The 16,433-nt window shown below is 36.8% G+C and overlaps 1 protein-coding gene across 1 annotated transcript in view; it reads right to left on the reverse strand.

Annotated features, from left to right (window-relative positions):
* The window catches only part of LOC140163166 (integrator complex subunit 9-like), a 40,586-nt gene that overhangs the window by 8,453 nt on the left and 15,700 nt on the right, over positions 1-16,433 (reverse strand). The window contains exons 6-15 of the mRNA XM_072186553.1: positions 14,780-14,835; positions 14,187-14,394; positions 13,130-13,219; positions 12,056-12,212; positions 10,894-11,074; positions 8,845-8,948; positions 7,930-8,058; positions 5,973-6,097; positions 4,884-4,964; positions 2,734-2,820 (exon numbers count right to left, since the gene is read on the reverse strand). Coding sequence (XP_072042654.1) covers positions 2,734-2,820; positions 4,884-4,964; positions 5,973-6,097; positions 7,930-8,058; positions 8,845-8,948; positions 10,894-11,074; positions 12,056-12,212; positions 13,130-13,219; positions 14,187-14,394; positions 14,780-14,835 — 1,218 coding nt within the window. The remainder of the gene's footprint in view (positions 1-2,733; positions 2,821-4,883; positions 4,965-5,972; positions 6,098-7,929; positions 8,059-8,844; positions 8,949-10,893; positions 11,075-12,055; positions 12,213-13,129; positions 13,220-14,186; positions 14,395-14,779; positions 14,836-16,433) is intronic.

Below are 16,433 nucleotides of genomic sequence, written 5' to 3' on the forward strand. Positions count from 1 at the left end.
GTAATATGTCTTTCTATATGTTTTTGACGCCGCTGATTCCATATCTGCCATTAATATAATGGTCATATGAATATCTAGATCAAAATATGGCAAAAATTTAAAATGGCCGCCAAGATCACCTTTTTTAAAGAATTTGCTGACAGGGACCCATTTATTTTGAGTAATAAAAATATGTCTTTTTAGGTGTTTTCATGTCGCAGACTATGAATCTCTACTCGATAATAATCAAATTTGATTAATCATTGTGGCAATAGCTGATAATATATTCATAATGGTACAAGAGGCACCATTATGACAAATGTACTGCACCAAGGTTTTTTAGTACGGACAACTGTATGTCAATTGTGTAATTTCAGGTTCACCATAGCAGCTCAAAAACAAACATGAAGCCACAATATCGCTATTTAAGTCTTGCTGGGTTAGCGGGTAGATCAGCCCTACAATGAGGAATGCAAGTTCAAGTCTATTGCTAATTTAAGAAATGGATGCTTGAATTGTGATCGGTAGAGTGATATTTCAGTGTCAAAGAGACAGTAGCCAATATTCGCAAATAATCAATGTCAGCCAAAAGAAGAAAGTGTTGCTAAGAGCCTACAGATGCAGGATGCCTTGAATCCAATAAACAAGTTGGTATACCCTGACTTCAATATTTTGTCAGAGTTGAGCACTTTGAATGCCTATACACTAGCAATTAGACTACAAGAAGCATGCCATTAAGTACTCCGAGCTCTGTTAAGCTGTGGTAAATCAAATCCAGATAGATGGTCATGTCTACCAGACTATGAAGTCAGTCTGGATGATCTAGCGGGCATCATATTTCACACAGTAAACATTGTCTTTGGTCAGGAGTTGGGAACAAGAAAATGTTGATTTTCAAAGTGACACTTTATTAACAGTGATGATGCAGAGCCTGAGCCAAACAGAGCTGATATTGCTTCCACTTCCAAACAACGGAGGTCAAATGGAGGTCTAACACATTTCCAAGTCGCTGAGCCATGAACCGCTACTTGGAGGACATTCTCAATCTCCAACACTCGCTCGATAGAGCAGACAATGTTGTCACCGCAGCAACGATACACAAAACCTGCTGGTCACAAGCTCAATGACATGATAGGTGAGTGACCACATGGTCGATGGGTCTAGGCCTAGCGTAGCAAGAAATACAATGACCACTGGCTATGTCGAAAATTCAAGGCTTACATCTGCAGTCTCTTGGCAACACCTTCCTCTCTCTCTCTCTCTATCTTTCTGATTCTCGCATTTTTCTCTAGCCCTTTCAGCGGATTCGGTTTTGGATGCTCCTTACATGACCATCGGATCCATGAGTTGGAAACAGTAACATTGAAAGTAGCTTTGTAAAAAGTATTCCCCGATGCAATTGTCCATGTAGATTTCGTCCTCTATAGTCATTTTTGACATCAAATTCTGCTTCTGTTTCTTTTAGTAGGTATCTGTTTTTGCACATATGTCCTAAGTATTTTCGTTCATATCCCAATTGAATTGCCCGACTTCATCAAACCAATCTTCAGATTTTTGAGTAGAGATTTGAATTGGTCATAGTCAGCGAGGACTCTTTTGCCCAGAGATTATGCTGTCATCAGACACTCTTCTTGATCCAGTCCTCTGTCATTTCACTTGCCTCAATTTGGCTGGCACCATTTGCTTATATTGTTCATTGTCTTTTTTAGCCCTTGGACACTGAAATATCATTCTACCAATCACAAAGGATCCATTTCTTAGATTTGCGAAAGACTTAACCATGCATTCCTTGCTGTAGAGCTGAACTACCCGGTGATCCAGCAACACTTTAGCGATATTATGGCTTCATATTTGCTTTTCCGCTGTTATATGGTGAGCTGTTATGAAGCTGAAATGACACAATTGACACCATATGCAGTAGCTTGCAGTCGTGTCTACCAATAATATAAAAAACAAATGCCTTGGTGCGGTACATTTAACATAATGGTGCCTCATGTACCATTATAAAATGTATTATCTGAGGTGATTATTGCCACTATTAATCATATCGCTTAATAGAGTAGAGATTCATAGTCTGCGAAATGAAAACACCTCAAAAGACACATTACTCAATGTATTAATATAAATGGCTCACTGTCCGCAGAAAGTCTTTTTTTAAAAGGTGATTTTGGCGGCCATTTTGAATTTTTACCATTATCTAACCTAAATATTCATTTTGCCATTATAGAAATGGTAGATTTGGAATTAGCAGCCTCAAAACATATAGGAAGACATATTACTTGGTGCTTTTGGCCTAAACCTATACAAAAAGTGGCAAAATCTTGAAAAAACACCTATTTTGGCGGCCATTTTGAATTTTAGCCATCTAGATATTCATATGGCCATTATATTAATGGCAGATATGGAATCAGCGGCCTCAAAAGCATATAGAAAGACATATTACTTGGTGCTTTTGGCCTAAAACTATACTAATAGTGGTAAAATCCCTAAAAAACACCTATTTTGGCGGCCATTTTGAATTTTCGCCAAAACCCGACCTAAGACTTCATCTAGTGAATTTTTTTTTTACAGATTCTTTTTCCTGATGAAATTTGGCCATACAAAAACTGCTTCCTGAACATTTTTTGGGTCAGTGCCCACCCCTAGTAGTATGTTCTATCTATATCTGTCCTACCAATTAGTCATTCCTACATTTATTTGTTCATTCATTCCTTCATTTGTTTAATTATTTCATTCTGTATCTTATTGTCCTACCTCTGGTGTAAGTTCAATTTTCTCTGAATGTCTCCTGATGGGTAGATTCAGTACTTCACCTCTATGGAATGACATGGGTGCTGGGTCCTAGGAATTAAATGACAGAATAGCAGGTCAAAGTTTGTAAGCGGTAGTTCATTTTTCCTAAAAATCCTAAACAAAACAACAGAAATAACAACATGTTTAAGTAGCAAATTCAATTAAGCTGCAAGATTAGAACAATGTTTTAAGAGATGTTTTTAAATGATTCTGAGAAAGAGAATCATTTTAAAATACCTAGACAAATCCAAACCTGCCAAAGAAAGGATAACATGACCTTAATCTCCCACACAGGAGGTGTGTGATTTCAAATGGAATCACTCATTCAGATAACCCCATTTGAAATCTACACCCCCTGTGTGGAAGATTAACGCCATGTCTTCAACTAGACTAATTCCAATCAGCCGTCTACACTTCGCATGTACTGTGTATGCTTCGTAGTGACGACTGATTATCTTACAGCCAATATCATGACGGACTTCTGAAAACTATTCAATGCGACTTTGCTTGTGCGCCAGTGCGCCGACTGACTAGCGGCGCCTGTGTACCGCGTCGCTGTGACAAGATCGCGCTCTGAACTTCTAAAAACAACAAACTCGGTCAAAAGGTCAATTTGGACACAACTGCGCATGCTCTATGCCACAGGAATCCTGTTGCAAAATCCGTCACTTTTTTTCCACGTCGTAGTTTTCTCAGTCGTCAATCCAGACGGTTGACGACTGAGGGCAGCAGTCTAGTCTTCAACTGGAATAGCCCAATACTGAGTTGATGGTGATGAGCATGGTAAACAAAAGTAAACTCAACCCAGAAAGTATCCAAACGATTATAGATGGTCAGATATATCGGGAACTGAAATATATAGCAAAAACCTATTTGATGTATATAAAGCGCAGCTTTCTCCTAGCTTTCTCCTGTGCATTTTGATACCTCTTTTGTTGCTCTACGATATCATTTGGTTGAGTTATGGGCACTTGAGTGGCTTCAAGGTGGATTTTGAAAGTCGCACTTAGCTCCTATTTAAGCCAAATGCGTTGTACTGTGACCAATAAATGACCATTGCTTTTGTCCGCCAAATTCAAATCGAGTATGTGTGTTGCGTGTTGCAAAGAGCCCTGACCTTAATCCACTAGAACACTTGTGGGATACTCTTAAGAGGAAAGCTAACAAGGTAATCAAGCCTGACACCACCTTAGAAGGTCTTCGGCGCATCCAGTGATGGTAGGCACACCAAGTATTGAGATGTCTCAGCAGAAAGAGTTCATGAGATAAGTCCGAGATAAGTAAAGGGTAGCAAGTATTGGAGTTGGAAGTCGAAGGAGTAAAATAAAGTAAAGTTCATGGTTAAGTAAATAAAGCACATCGGTGTCCTTTGTCTTGATTTTGTGTGTGTGTGTGTGTATGGGGGGGGGGGGGTTGTACACGACGAACGCATTTGGCTTGAATAGGAGGTAAGTGCAACTTTCCAAATCCGACTTGAAGCCACTCAAGCGGCCATAACTCGACTAAATGATATCGTAGAGCAACAAAAGAGGTATCAAAATGTGCAGGAGAAAGCTGCGCTTTATATACATTAAATAAATGTTTGCTATATATTTCATTTCCCGATATATCTGACCATCTATAATCGTTTCGATACTTTCTGGGTTGAGTTTATAAAAGCCTGTATTTTTATATTTTTTGTGACATATTTCTGTCGGTTAAATTAAGTGCAGAATCAAGTCACAACCAGTTGACTTCACCATCGATAGTGAACACTGGTAGCAGTGTTATAAAATTACTACTGCGAATGCAATTTGATGGCTAGCAATAATTCTGTAACTCGCTACGATTGCTAGTAAGCTACGATTGCTAGTAAGCTATTGGCATAAGCAAGAATGAAGACTGCAGACAGGGCAGTGGCATACCTAATGGGAGCAGGAGGCCCCCGATTTTGAATCGCTCCCCATAAGTTGACCATTTGTACGCTTCAATGAAGGATCCAAATTTAATACCCCATTTGACCCTGGTCAGCTAAACACATGTACTTACGGCTGCTTACTGTCACAAAGTTCTCAATGGTTAGGGTTAGGGTTTACTATTAGATGTAACTATTGATACTACTGGCTACTTACTGCTTCAATGACTAAATCAGTCCTTAATGGTTGTGATACTGGTGGCTTCTGGTATTTATTTGGCACTACCACATGAAGAGGCTATGTGGAGAAGAAGAAAATATAGGCACATTCTTAATTCATTTGCCACTGGGTGCTATCAGTCTGTTGAATATTGTAGCAATGAGGGGGTTAATAATAATGTACTTGATGTACAGGCTGTATCACAATGATACACATTTAAACAAACAAACATATTATATGCTCTTATAATAGAGTAGACTTCTCCGTAGTCCACTTGCCCATTGTGCATATTCTGGCTATTGCATTTAAGCTTAATTAATTTGTGCAAAATTGATAGATTTTCACATCTGATCTTTAGTTCAGTCACCGTACTCCCTCTGTTTGTTAGCTTCCCAAGTGGACTACTGACTTTGACTTGCGGTTAATATCTTTAACACAGGACTTTATGGAGAGTTAGGCCAATTTCTGGCCTAACTAAAATTGGTCATGATGTAATGCATCTTTAAATGAATCTGGCTTGTGATTGGTCCCCCAGATCTCATTATTGTTTAAATCCTCCGGGCACATGCCATTACCATTAACTATACATGGTACACAACTATCTATGGAATGCAGTGCTTTTGTGCTGGCGCGAAAGTTGGTGGATGAATGTACGCATCTAGCGCGTATTGTACCACCATCCTTAGTGCTTGTGGTTAGATTTGATTGATAAACAAGTATGATTGACAGTGTGTTTTAGAGAACGAAGTCCCAAGGCAAAGTTCTGCTTAAAAGTCAAAGTACATAGTCGAATTTTTTAATCGGGCCTTAGCGAATAAACTGGTGGATTCCAAAATCAGAATTGTTCAGTATTAAAGTGAGCCGTTATTCAAGATATGTTGCATTCAATAACATAAGTAATTACTTTTACTGTCACTAATTATATAAACTCTTTATGACCATTTTACTATTAATATACACATCAGTAAAATTTTGAGCTCCAACAGGATGCGTTCATCATTATTAATAATAACAAATTTTTATTTAAATCAAAATTCGACTATGGCATAGTCTAATATTAATAGAGAGACAAACCATGTAGTTTACCTTAAGATCTTTGATCATTTTGTTTGCCTGTGCATAACTCATGGCTGTGTCTATAGGGCAGTAACAAGCCTTCATACTCAATGGCTGGAATGGTGCTAATGCTTCCAAGTAGGGAAAACCAGGCTCTATGGAAAGAACACAATACAGACATGTATCAAAATATTGCATTAATCATCAGTGATGCAGGTCTTGAGATCAGCATAACTCATCACTGTATCTATGAGATACAACAAGCCTTCATACTCAATGACTGAAATAATGGTGCTAATGCTTCTAAGTAAGGAAAACCAGGCTCTATGGAAAGAAAACAATACAGACATGTATCAAAATATTGCATTAATCAGTGATGCAGGTCTTGAGATCAGCATAACTCATCACTGTATCTATGAGATACAACAAGCCTTCATACTCAATGACTGAAATAATGGTGCTAATGCTTCCAAGTAGGGAAAACCAGGCTCTATGGAAAGAAAACAATACAGACATGTATCAAAATATTGCATTAATCAGTGATGCAGGTCTTGAGATCAGCATAACTCATCACTGTATCTATGAGATACAACAAGCCTTCATACTCAATGGCTGGAATGGTGCTAATGCCTCCAAGTAAGGAAAGCCAGGCTCTGTGAAAAAACACAAGAAATACAGACACAATTTTTGCATTGATAAGGTCTTGAAAAACAAGGAGTTGCCCTTTTGGCTCCAAAATTTGTATGGTCGGTAGGTCGGATCATTATTCATTGTAAACATTTGAATTGAGGGGTATAAATATATGGGCATAAACGATTATTTAAACTACTTCAGTTAATGTTATGAGTATACCAAGTGTTAATTTCAGGATTATGTTGAATTTGGCATGAAAATTAAAAAGTTTATAATTCCTTAAAAATAACCTGAAAATCAAATATTTGGGTAGGAATTCTTTTGTACAATATTCAAAATGTCAGTGTGCATTTAATCTTCCAATTACATGTAACGCCATAAGGCCAAAAAAAAAATTGTTTGTTTGTCCACGTCCGGCCGACCCTGTACTCTGGTCCCGACCGTGTCTTTTTTTTTTTTTTTTTTTGATTTGAGTTGAATGTGCTAGTAAAAGGTTAGTATGAATTTAAAGAAAGAATATGTAAAGAAAATGAACAGTATAACATGCAGAACTATCTCAAGAGTTAAACCAGTAAAGTGCTGTATGTTTTGACTTATTTACCAGTCTTCAAATTGTCAGTTTCAAGTGCAATATCTGTAAAAAAAAAATTTAAAAAAATCCGACCTACCGACCCAACTGTTTCATAAGCCTCTATGGACAAACAAACATTTTTTTTTTTTTGCCTAATGTGAGATTTGCTCCACATCGACGCACTCAATTATTAGTTTGAATTTCTACTTTTTGTATGATTGTAATGCCAAATGGTGTACTCAAATACCATGTGAAAGACTAAGCCTGAAGTGCTTTAATTACAGTAAAATTTAAGTTTTATATTAAAACCGGAGATCTCCTGTTTTATTCAGAGTTCACAGATCGAGTGGTGGCTAAACACATCGCGTGTATGTGTATTATTGAATCACTGAATCAGTGACGTATAAACTGTGTGCATATTGATATTTGTCTTACATCTTGACGTATAAACTGTGTGCATATCTCTATTCGTCTTACGTCTTGTTTGTTCGTCCTAGCTGTGCATGTGTGAAGCTATGCCAATATTAATGATAATAATACGATCGGTGAGCACGCATTGTAGGCTCTGGGGTGAAATAGCAATTGTCTTTGTTTTCCCTCATTTGTTTGGTTCGAAATTAAAAAGGGGATAATGTGTTCAGTAAAAACCAACATTTAAATAGGAATCTTATTCTTTATGCAAATCACACATTATGGCTTTCATATGACTGTGTACTTTCTTACTCTATTATTACATTGTGAGCATTCAAATAATTTTGGGAAATTATGCAAATTAATACTTACCTATAAAGATGACGGTATTATTACTAGATTTGCCCCATAATTCAATGAAATGTACGGCATCACCGCATCTCAATGACGGATGACCAGCGAATACCACACACGGTGTCTTGAATTGACTGCTAAAATCACCTGTCATAAAGGAAAGCAAAATAATAATAATAATAAAATTGCAACTGGAATTGAGATACATTTTCAATGGTCTTAAAGACAAAATATTGTGTTATTTTTATGAAACAAATTTATAAAATGGTGGAAATAAATGACAATAATAACTTTGCACCATCTGTTTTACGGTCATTGTGTGAAATTGCCGGGGTTTGTGTTAGGCCTCGGCTATTGTTCTGATTTTTACCTCGGTCCAAAACAAACTCCTCCGATTTCCCGAAATGACCACAAAAGAGATAGCATGCAGTTATTATTGTCTGGTGCTTCTTAGTTTTGATAGAGCTTACAACTGTTCACGCTCAACCTTGCAGTTAGGCCAAAAAAAAAATTGTTTGTTTGTCCATAAAGGCTTATGAAACAGTTGGGTCGGTAGGTCGGATTTTTTTTAAATTTTTTTTTTACAGATATTGCACTTGAAACTGACAATTTGAAGACTGGTACTCTTGAGATGGTTCTGCATGGTATACTGTTCATTTTCTTTACATTTTCTTTCTTTAAATTTATACTAACCACTGTTTTATACGATGTCCCATCGATGCCAAAAAAAAAAAAAAAAAAAAAAAAAAAAAAAAAAGAAAAAAAAAAAAAAAAAAAAAAAAAAAAAAAAAAAAAAAAAAAAAAAAAAAAAAAAAAAAAAAAAAAAAAAAACGCGGTCGGGATCAGGGTACACGGTCGGTCGGACGTGGACAAACAAACAATCTTTTTTTTTTGGCCTTATAGATAAAAATAAAGCAATCAATTTATACTAACCATGTAATGAAGAGAAGTGTTCTAGCCTGCCATTCTTGATCAGCTCTGCATGAGGGAATGGTGGCTCAGGAAGATACACCCTGGACTGTTTGGGTGCACATAACCTGTTGCATAAGATTGCAAAAAATAAGTTATTTATTTATTTATTTATTACACTTTATCACTGGCAGTGTCCGAAATAAGGGAAATATGGAGGTTGTCCTGAGGACAACTAAAGCATACATTCTGCTTGTCCTCAAAACATTTCAGGTTGTCCCCAAAATGTGTCATATTTAAGAGGTAAAATATAGTGGTTGTCCAGAGGATAAGTACATATCTCAATATGGTTGTCCCCAGTGATTTTTGGACAAGAGGACAAGAGGATAAGTGCTTATTTCGAACACTGATCACTGGTATATACAATAATTATAATATAACATCAAAATATATTGCACATGAATATTCAAAAGTACATACAAAAAAAAGGAAGTATAGATAAAATTTTGCACCAGTGAAAGGCAAGGACTAACAGGTGCAAAGCACCTCTAGGACAGTCCCACCAAGGATCAAAACAATGAGGACACCCCCTCCCCCTCCCAAAATATTTGAAGAAAAAAAAAAAAAAAAAAAAAACCTACACAAGCCTACAACAACAGAACACTGGCAACATGTAACCCAAGAGCATGTGTTGTAAGGATCAAAACTCTCCTCTAGTTTGTTCTTGTACCACTCAGAGAGCTGGCTCTTAAAAGAGGACATGCTGACAGTGGATCTAATTGTAAAAGTTATCCCCATACTGGTATCATACTACAATCAAAATCTACTTCTCGGTCATTTGAGCTCACTCGGTATGCAAAGATATTTGCAATGGATTAAGCGTGACCATTTGAGAACTGACCAGTCATGGTCTTTGAATATGGTTGTTTTATTATTAAAACTTGTGAGTACAAAGTAATTAACAAGCTATAAGCTAGATATATTTTATATCAGTTTATCATATTTTTATATTCAACCTTTCATACACATGATAATCATATTTTTGGATTCTTTTTTTTGGAAATACACATGATAATTAAAAAAAATGTACAATCCTACATTACAATAACCCTTGCATGACTTAAGGCACCAGAAATAAATTGGTTTGATCTTTGGATCGACCGCCGATGCTGCTTTGATGCTTTTTATTAATGAACTAACAACTAATTAGTCAGAATTAATGCTTAATTTATATTGTTAATACAGGCAAAGATTCATATGTTATCACAATTAACAATAGTCATTTAATTGATTTCATTAATAATAATTATCGACCAAGCATCGATGGTTGATCGAAAGCTCAAACTAATTTGTTTCTGGCTTCAAGAGTTCTGCTGTCGCAGAACATCTTAAGAACACAGGTCACAAATTGGACTCCCCCAATATCAAGATTGTCAAGAAGGAAAGCAAGTTCCTAAATCGCAAGATAAAGGAGTCCATAGCCATCAGACAGGAAAAACAAGTCAAGCTCAACAGAGACGGGGGCCGGGATCTTCCAAGAATTTACGACTGTCTTCTAGAAACACCAAAATCATCCAAGTGTGAAGAAGACAGTCAGCCAGTCATTACTGCCTGAGGATGGTAACAGTTAGTTACCGAAAATATTAGCAGGTAAATATTTATTTATTTGCCTTCAGTTTCCGTTGAAAGTTTTAAAATTTTCTTGGTTAATTTGTTTCTATTGCCTAAAGAAATGGGTCAGTGTCTATCATTACCGTATTGGTCCGAGTATAGTCCCACCCGTTTTTTAGGTGAAAATGTTCACAATTGGGGGGTGGGATTATACTCGAATTTCAAAAAAAGTTAATGAATTTGAATGCATTTTGAATCATTAATGACATGAGTACAAATTATCAATTTTCATATTAAAAATACAAAACATCTTGAAATTTTTCTTTTTAGGTCAACCATGAATGATCCTAGCATCTAGGTCTAGGTCCAGGGACACTCCAAAACCAAAAAAAAAAACTTAAAAAAAAAAAAATGGGACTATACTCGAACGTGGGACTATACTCGGACAAATACGGTACTTACCATTCAGAGAAAATCTGTGCATATGCTAGTGAGCTATCAGCGACTGGTGAAATGAAATACATTGGTGTTTGCATCAGGCCTACAGAGTCCATGTATCCTGACAGACACTCAAATAAGTCATAAATGACACCAGATGGATAACAGGGAACTAATACACTGCCTCCATTCTTGATTGTTACGGCTGAAATAAAGAAACAATAGCTAGCAATAAATGAGTGAGAGTATGCCTACAGAGTCCATGACCCAGAGAGGCACTCAAATAAGTCATAAATGACGCCAGATGGATAGCAGGGAACTAACACACTGCCTCCATTCTTGATGGTGACGGCTGAAATATACAAGCAAAAATGTGACGTGTCATGTCAAAAGGAGACACTTTTGGGCAGGTTATCAATTCTGAGATTTTTACATATCTTAAATAAAGAGATATTTTGCTCCACAACGCCGTTTTCCCAAATAAAATAGGACATTCCTAAGCGAAGATATTGAGTTCGTAAGTTATGGTATTATAAAATTGGAAATTGAGATATCGGTCTTTAAAAATATTATTGACAATGATGAGAGTAGGAATTACCTTGAAAAATGTCTCAAAAAATACAAGATGCGGTTATATTCGGTCTGAAATTATCAGACAATATTTTTAACATTAATAACATTACAAATTCGCAACAGATTTCGGGCAGATTTTTGGCTATATCTCCATTTACGATCCTGCCCAAAAGTGTCTCCTTTTGACATGACACGTCACAAATATCTACGGGATTAAATAACCGATGCACAATCTCAGGGACTGCCTTTTGAGGAGTGCGAGAGCAATCTCTCTCTACTGCTCTCCTTAAATCTGATATAGGAGAGTGATTTGTAGTTCTCCAATAGTTGACCATTCTCTCCTTACATTCTATTGTAAATGCCCTAAACAGCTCTCCTTAAAAGCTCCAGAAGAGCTACTAAATGCTCTCCTGCAAATCCAAAAGGCAGTCCCTGCAATCTGAATGGTTTGTATATGTCACCACAAAGATAACAAGGAGCCTCCATTGTTCATGAATTAAAGACAACTCAAGAGTCACCAGAGTTGCATACATTGCATTATTCGGAAAACCTTGTAGTATTGCCACTTCTGACTTTCTTTCTTCTTCTTTTTCCCTTTCATATGAACACTTACTGAGATTACTACAGAATTCTCCCAGCATGCTATCTGGGTTGTGTGTTGGTGTTTGTGTTACTCCAGTAAGCAGTAAGATGTCTGGGTTCTTGAGAGGTTCTTGGCTGATGGGTGTCGAATGTGTGGTGAGAAATGACGACCCTGACATGTATACAATCTGAAAGGACAAAGAACGAAGAAGCAGTAAGATGTCTGGGTTCTTGAGAGGTTCTTGGCTGATGGGTGTTGAATGTGTGGTTAGAAATGATGACCCTGACATGTATACAATCTGAAAGAACGCAGAAAAGAGCCAACATGAGTATGATGGGAATTGCCACCCCAACCACAATCCTAATGCCTTTAATCACTTAATCTGAACCCTAATCCAAATAATTATGTAGTGACGAATGAAAGTCCAAGGAATGAACAACTGTATAGTGGTGGTCATCACCCCATCTATGATCCCAATCCCTTAATCCTAGCCCTAATATTAATCTTATCTAATCTGGAAGGCGAAATACAGATTATTTCACCATGCACCCTACAAACTTAATCACAATGTATGTTTTTGTTGTTGTTGCTCTACATGTAATAAGCAGTGCACATGGCAATAACCTGGCATATTTGACATCCATACACCCCCCTATGGAAGATGTGACCTTAATCTTAACCCAACCAGACCTCACTGAAGGTCACTATTAAAACCACTACTCGTGCATGCATTCCACGTGATGCGATGACACAATCAAGTCATATATATCCAGGGAAAACCCTGTCCGGCCCAGCGTAACCCCCGTGGCTAGAGGCTGGTGATCTTCTGCGTGGCATGGGAGAGGTCTGAGGTTCAAATCCCGGGGGGTACCAAGTGACTTATTTGTTCATCTTTTCTCCTTTGTCATTTCTTCTTTCCCTTCCGATAGCATAAAAACCATGGGATGGGTTAAGATTATATCTCCAACACAAGGGTGTAGATTGAAAATGGAGTCTACCATTGAGGTAACCCCATCTAGAATTCACACCCCCTATGTGGAAGATTAAGGTCACATCTTCCCATGCATGACAATTCAATATGGTGCTTGTATCTGCTAAACTTACCTTTTCAAACTGTGATTGTATGACCCAATTGCTGCTCCCAAGACAGAACCCTGAACTCATTGGGACCATAGTCAATGCACCGTACAAAGGCTGAAGAAAAGATTAAAAACAGTCATATTACAACACAAAAAGGCTGGTCAGCCTTAAACAGGCAGGAAAATCATAAAAAACTTCAGCACAGTGATTTAGAGTGTGCTTTATTATACGGCAACAATACGGCCTTACTCACTGTTGAAAATATAAAAAAGCATAAATGGAACATTGGGTATTTCAAGATGAAATTACTTTTACCGTATTTCTTCGAATAGTCGCCCCAGGGGGGGTTGCATTTTCCAAAAGGGGGTGTTTATTAGAGATCATTTTTAGAAAGATAATTCCTGTTAAAATCATTAGGTTAGCTTAAAACTCATGCTGAAATGACGAACTATGAACGTAGGAACAATGACATCTGGCTCACTTCTGGCTTTATGACCAGATTTTCGCCAATTACTAATGTCATTAGTGACAATGTGTGGTAAGCTTACTCCATAAGATAGCATCAGCATTTTTGAAACATCTTGGTAGAAAAAAGTAGTGAGGGCATTTAATTGAAGGGGGACACTATTCAAGGAAATACGGTAAGACAGTAAAATCCCGACTTAGCTTGCATCACTTCATAAATACATGCATCAATTACACAGTACTCAAAGAACATCAAACTGCATGTACATGTTGCTACGTCCATGTACCACATTGCAATTGTCTTGCTTATTTAGTTTGAAGAAATATATTGGAATTGTAGTTCACTCTCCTCTTCAAATGGGTTGGACATAACCGCATGGACACTACCATGTAGCCTCTAAGAACTATTTTGATTGTTTACAAAGAGGGATATATCATGTATTGAGGTAAGAATAATCCACAGGACTGAAGAAGATTTTAAGCTTAAATTGTGAAGAGGTCTAAAAGCTTTATTTTGATTGGTTACTCAAATGATTATATTATGTAATTAACCAATACAGAGTGTTGTAAAGAAAGGTGCCCATTGGGATAAATGCACTTTATTATGATAACCTACCAACTTTTCTCCAAAAGATGTTTTCTGAATCTTTGACATGCATGAGTTAATATCGTGTTTAGTGTAGCATTTCTTCCATGACGACAAGTAGAGGGCGTCTTTCAGTGATGCGGGAAGCAGCTTTAGGATATTAGGTTTCTTCCACTGGGTGGATTTCCGCCTCTTGGGAACTCTCTCCATGTATTCAACTAATTCCTCCATCATTTGCCTGAATGCAAGAAAAATACAAAGTTGTACTGTTGAAATCGACCCAACACTAACCTGTACTCTCTGTATAATAATCTTGTTTCCTGGTTTGGATGAGAAGTATATCGAGGGTTGCGAAGCAGAATGCCTTAACTCACAAAGGAAAGGCTTTTTGCCTCTCAACCCTCAACATACATGTAGTGGTCACTAAAAATGTTCTTCCTCATTGAAATGTTCAATCAGTGATTAGCTACAAACCATTCCAGATAAATACAGCAGATAAAAATATTATCAACTGCCAAAAAATATCCTCAACTGCCAAACGAAACCCAGTGTACGCAAAAAATCGTCCTGCTATGTCAGGCTGTGTGATTGAAATTTCTACTGTAAGTTTGTTTGTTGCTTACCTTCCTATCTGCAGTGTGGGTTCTGTAGCATATATTGTGCCTTTAAATCCAGAGTACTGTAAGAGAAATAAATCATGTCAGAATATCAAAAAATGAAACAAAGAAATAAACTAAGGACGTCATTGAAGGTAGGTGGTGTGATTTGATCATCATCTTAGGCCAAAAAAAAATATTGTTGTGTTGCCCTCAAGTGGGAAAATGTGAAATTTGAGTCGGACGGTCGGATTTCTCTCTTTTTTTTTTTTAAACCTTTAGTTTTTATAAATCCCCTCAAATATTAAATAATGCTTCTTCAATGAGAGGACATTTGTCAATTTTGCCTTCTGGATACCTGTTAGACATCAATTAAAGACTAGACTTTCAATAAAATATTAATTTTAAGTGAAAAACATTGAGTTTTTGAACAAATCTGTAAAAATCATCATTCAAAAAAAAAAAAAAGATTTAGGGTCGGACGGTTGAGGGCAACACAACAACTTTTTTTTTGGCCTTAAGGGGGTCCCATCACTCAAACTGTGTGCTGTTCCAGATGAAATCCATACATCCCCTAACTGAAGGCGTGATCTTAATCTTCCACGCAAGTTGTGTGAATTTCAAATGGGCCTACTGGAATGGGTGACTCCATTTGAAATCTACACTCCCTGCATGTGTGGGAGGTTAAGGTCATATCTTCCATAGGGGGTGTATGGAATTTAACTGGAATAGATTATATCTCTTTCTATTTCTAACTTTGCATAACACTGGCAAAGCAATTTGGATATAAGAAGCAACATTTTGAATCCCAGTGGCTCTAAAACCTACACCCTGTTCTGTTGTATGATTTTTTTAGGGGGGGGGATAACACATTCTATCTCCTTTTTGTCCATACAATGAAATGAAGAAACATGTCTCTACAAATCTTACACTTTGGTAGCAGATGGTTTGTCATTAGGCCAAAAAAAAAAAGGTTCGTCTCAAAGCTTGCTGCTGCTTGTAAAATCCCACGATTTGACAAAAAACAAATGCGAAATTGTTTTATTTCAAAAAAAAAAAAAAATTTTATAGTTTTTTCTAGAAAAAATCGGCGAAAATCAGACTTTTTTCTTAAAATACCATGAAAAAAGTCACGAATAAAAAAAAAAAAAATTAAAAAATCGCATTTCGCATTTGTTTTAAATTTCTCGTGAGCTTTGAGACAAACCTTTTTTTTTTTTGGCCTTAAAGACAGGCATGAGAATACATTTCAATGAAAAAGAAAGAAAATTCTGAAAAAAAGGAAAAAGTGTGTAAAATATGGAAAAATGCTCAAAACAGGCTAAAAAGAAATAAAAACACAGAAATTTGGGGAAAAAAATGGGATTCCTCATAAAAAGGAAAATTCTCATGCCTGTAAAAGGTACTATGTGATGTGACTTGTATGAATCATCAACTTAGTTATTCACAGCTGGGTCACTTGCCCTTTAATTATTTCCCCATCACAATGCACTCCAACTTCAGGGATTAATGCATTGTTCTGGTTAAAATATTAAAGGGCATCTGCATTGATTTTTCTGCCTCTGCAGGAGGTAGTATGCTTTGAAATTTACACCTAAAATGCTGCACATTGCGCGGCAAGTAGGCCGATTGTACACATTTATATTCTGACAAGTACTCTAATTTCCGCCCAATATCGAGA

This window comes from Amphiura filiformis, chromosome 10 (assembly GCF_039555335.1).
Source record: "Amphiura filiformis chromosome 10, Afil_fr2py, whole genome shotgun sequence".
Classification (NCBI taxonomy): domain Eukaryota; kingdom Metazoa; phylum Echinodermata; class Ophiuroidea; order Amphilepidida; family Amphiuridae; genus Amphiura; species Amphiura filiformis.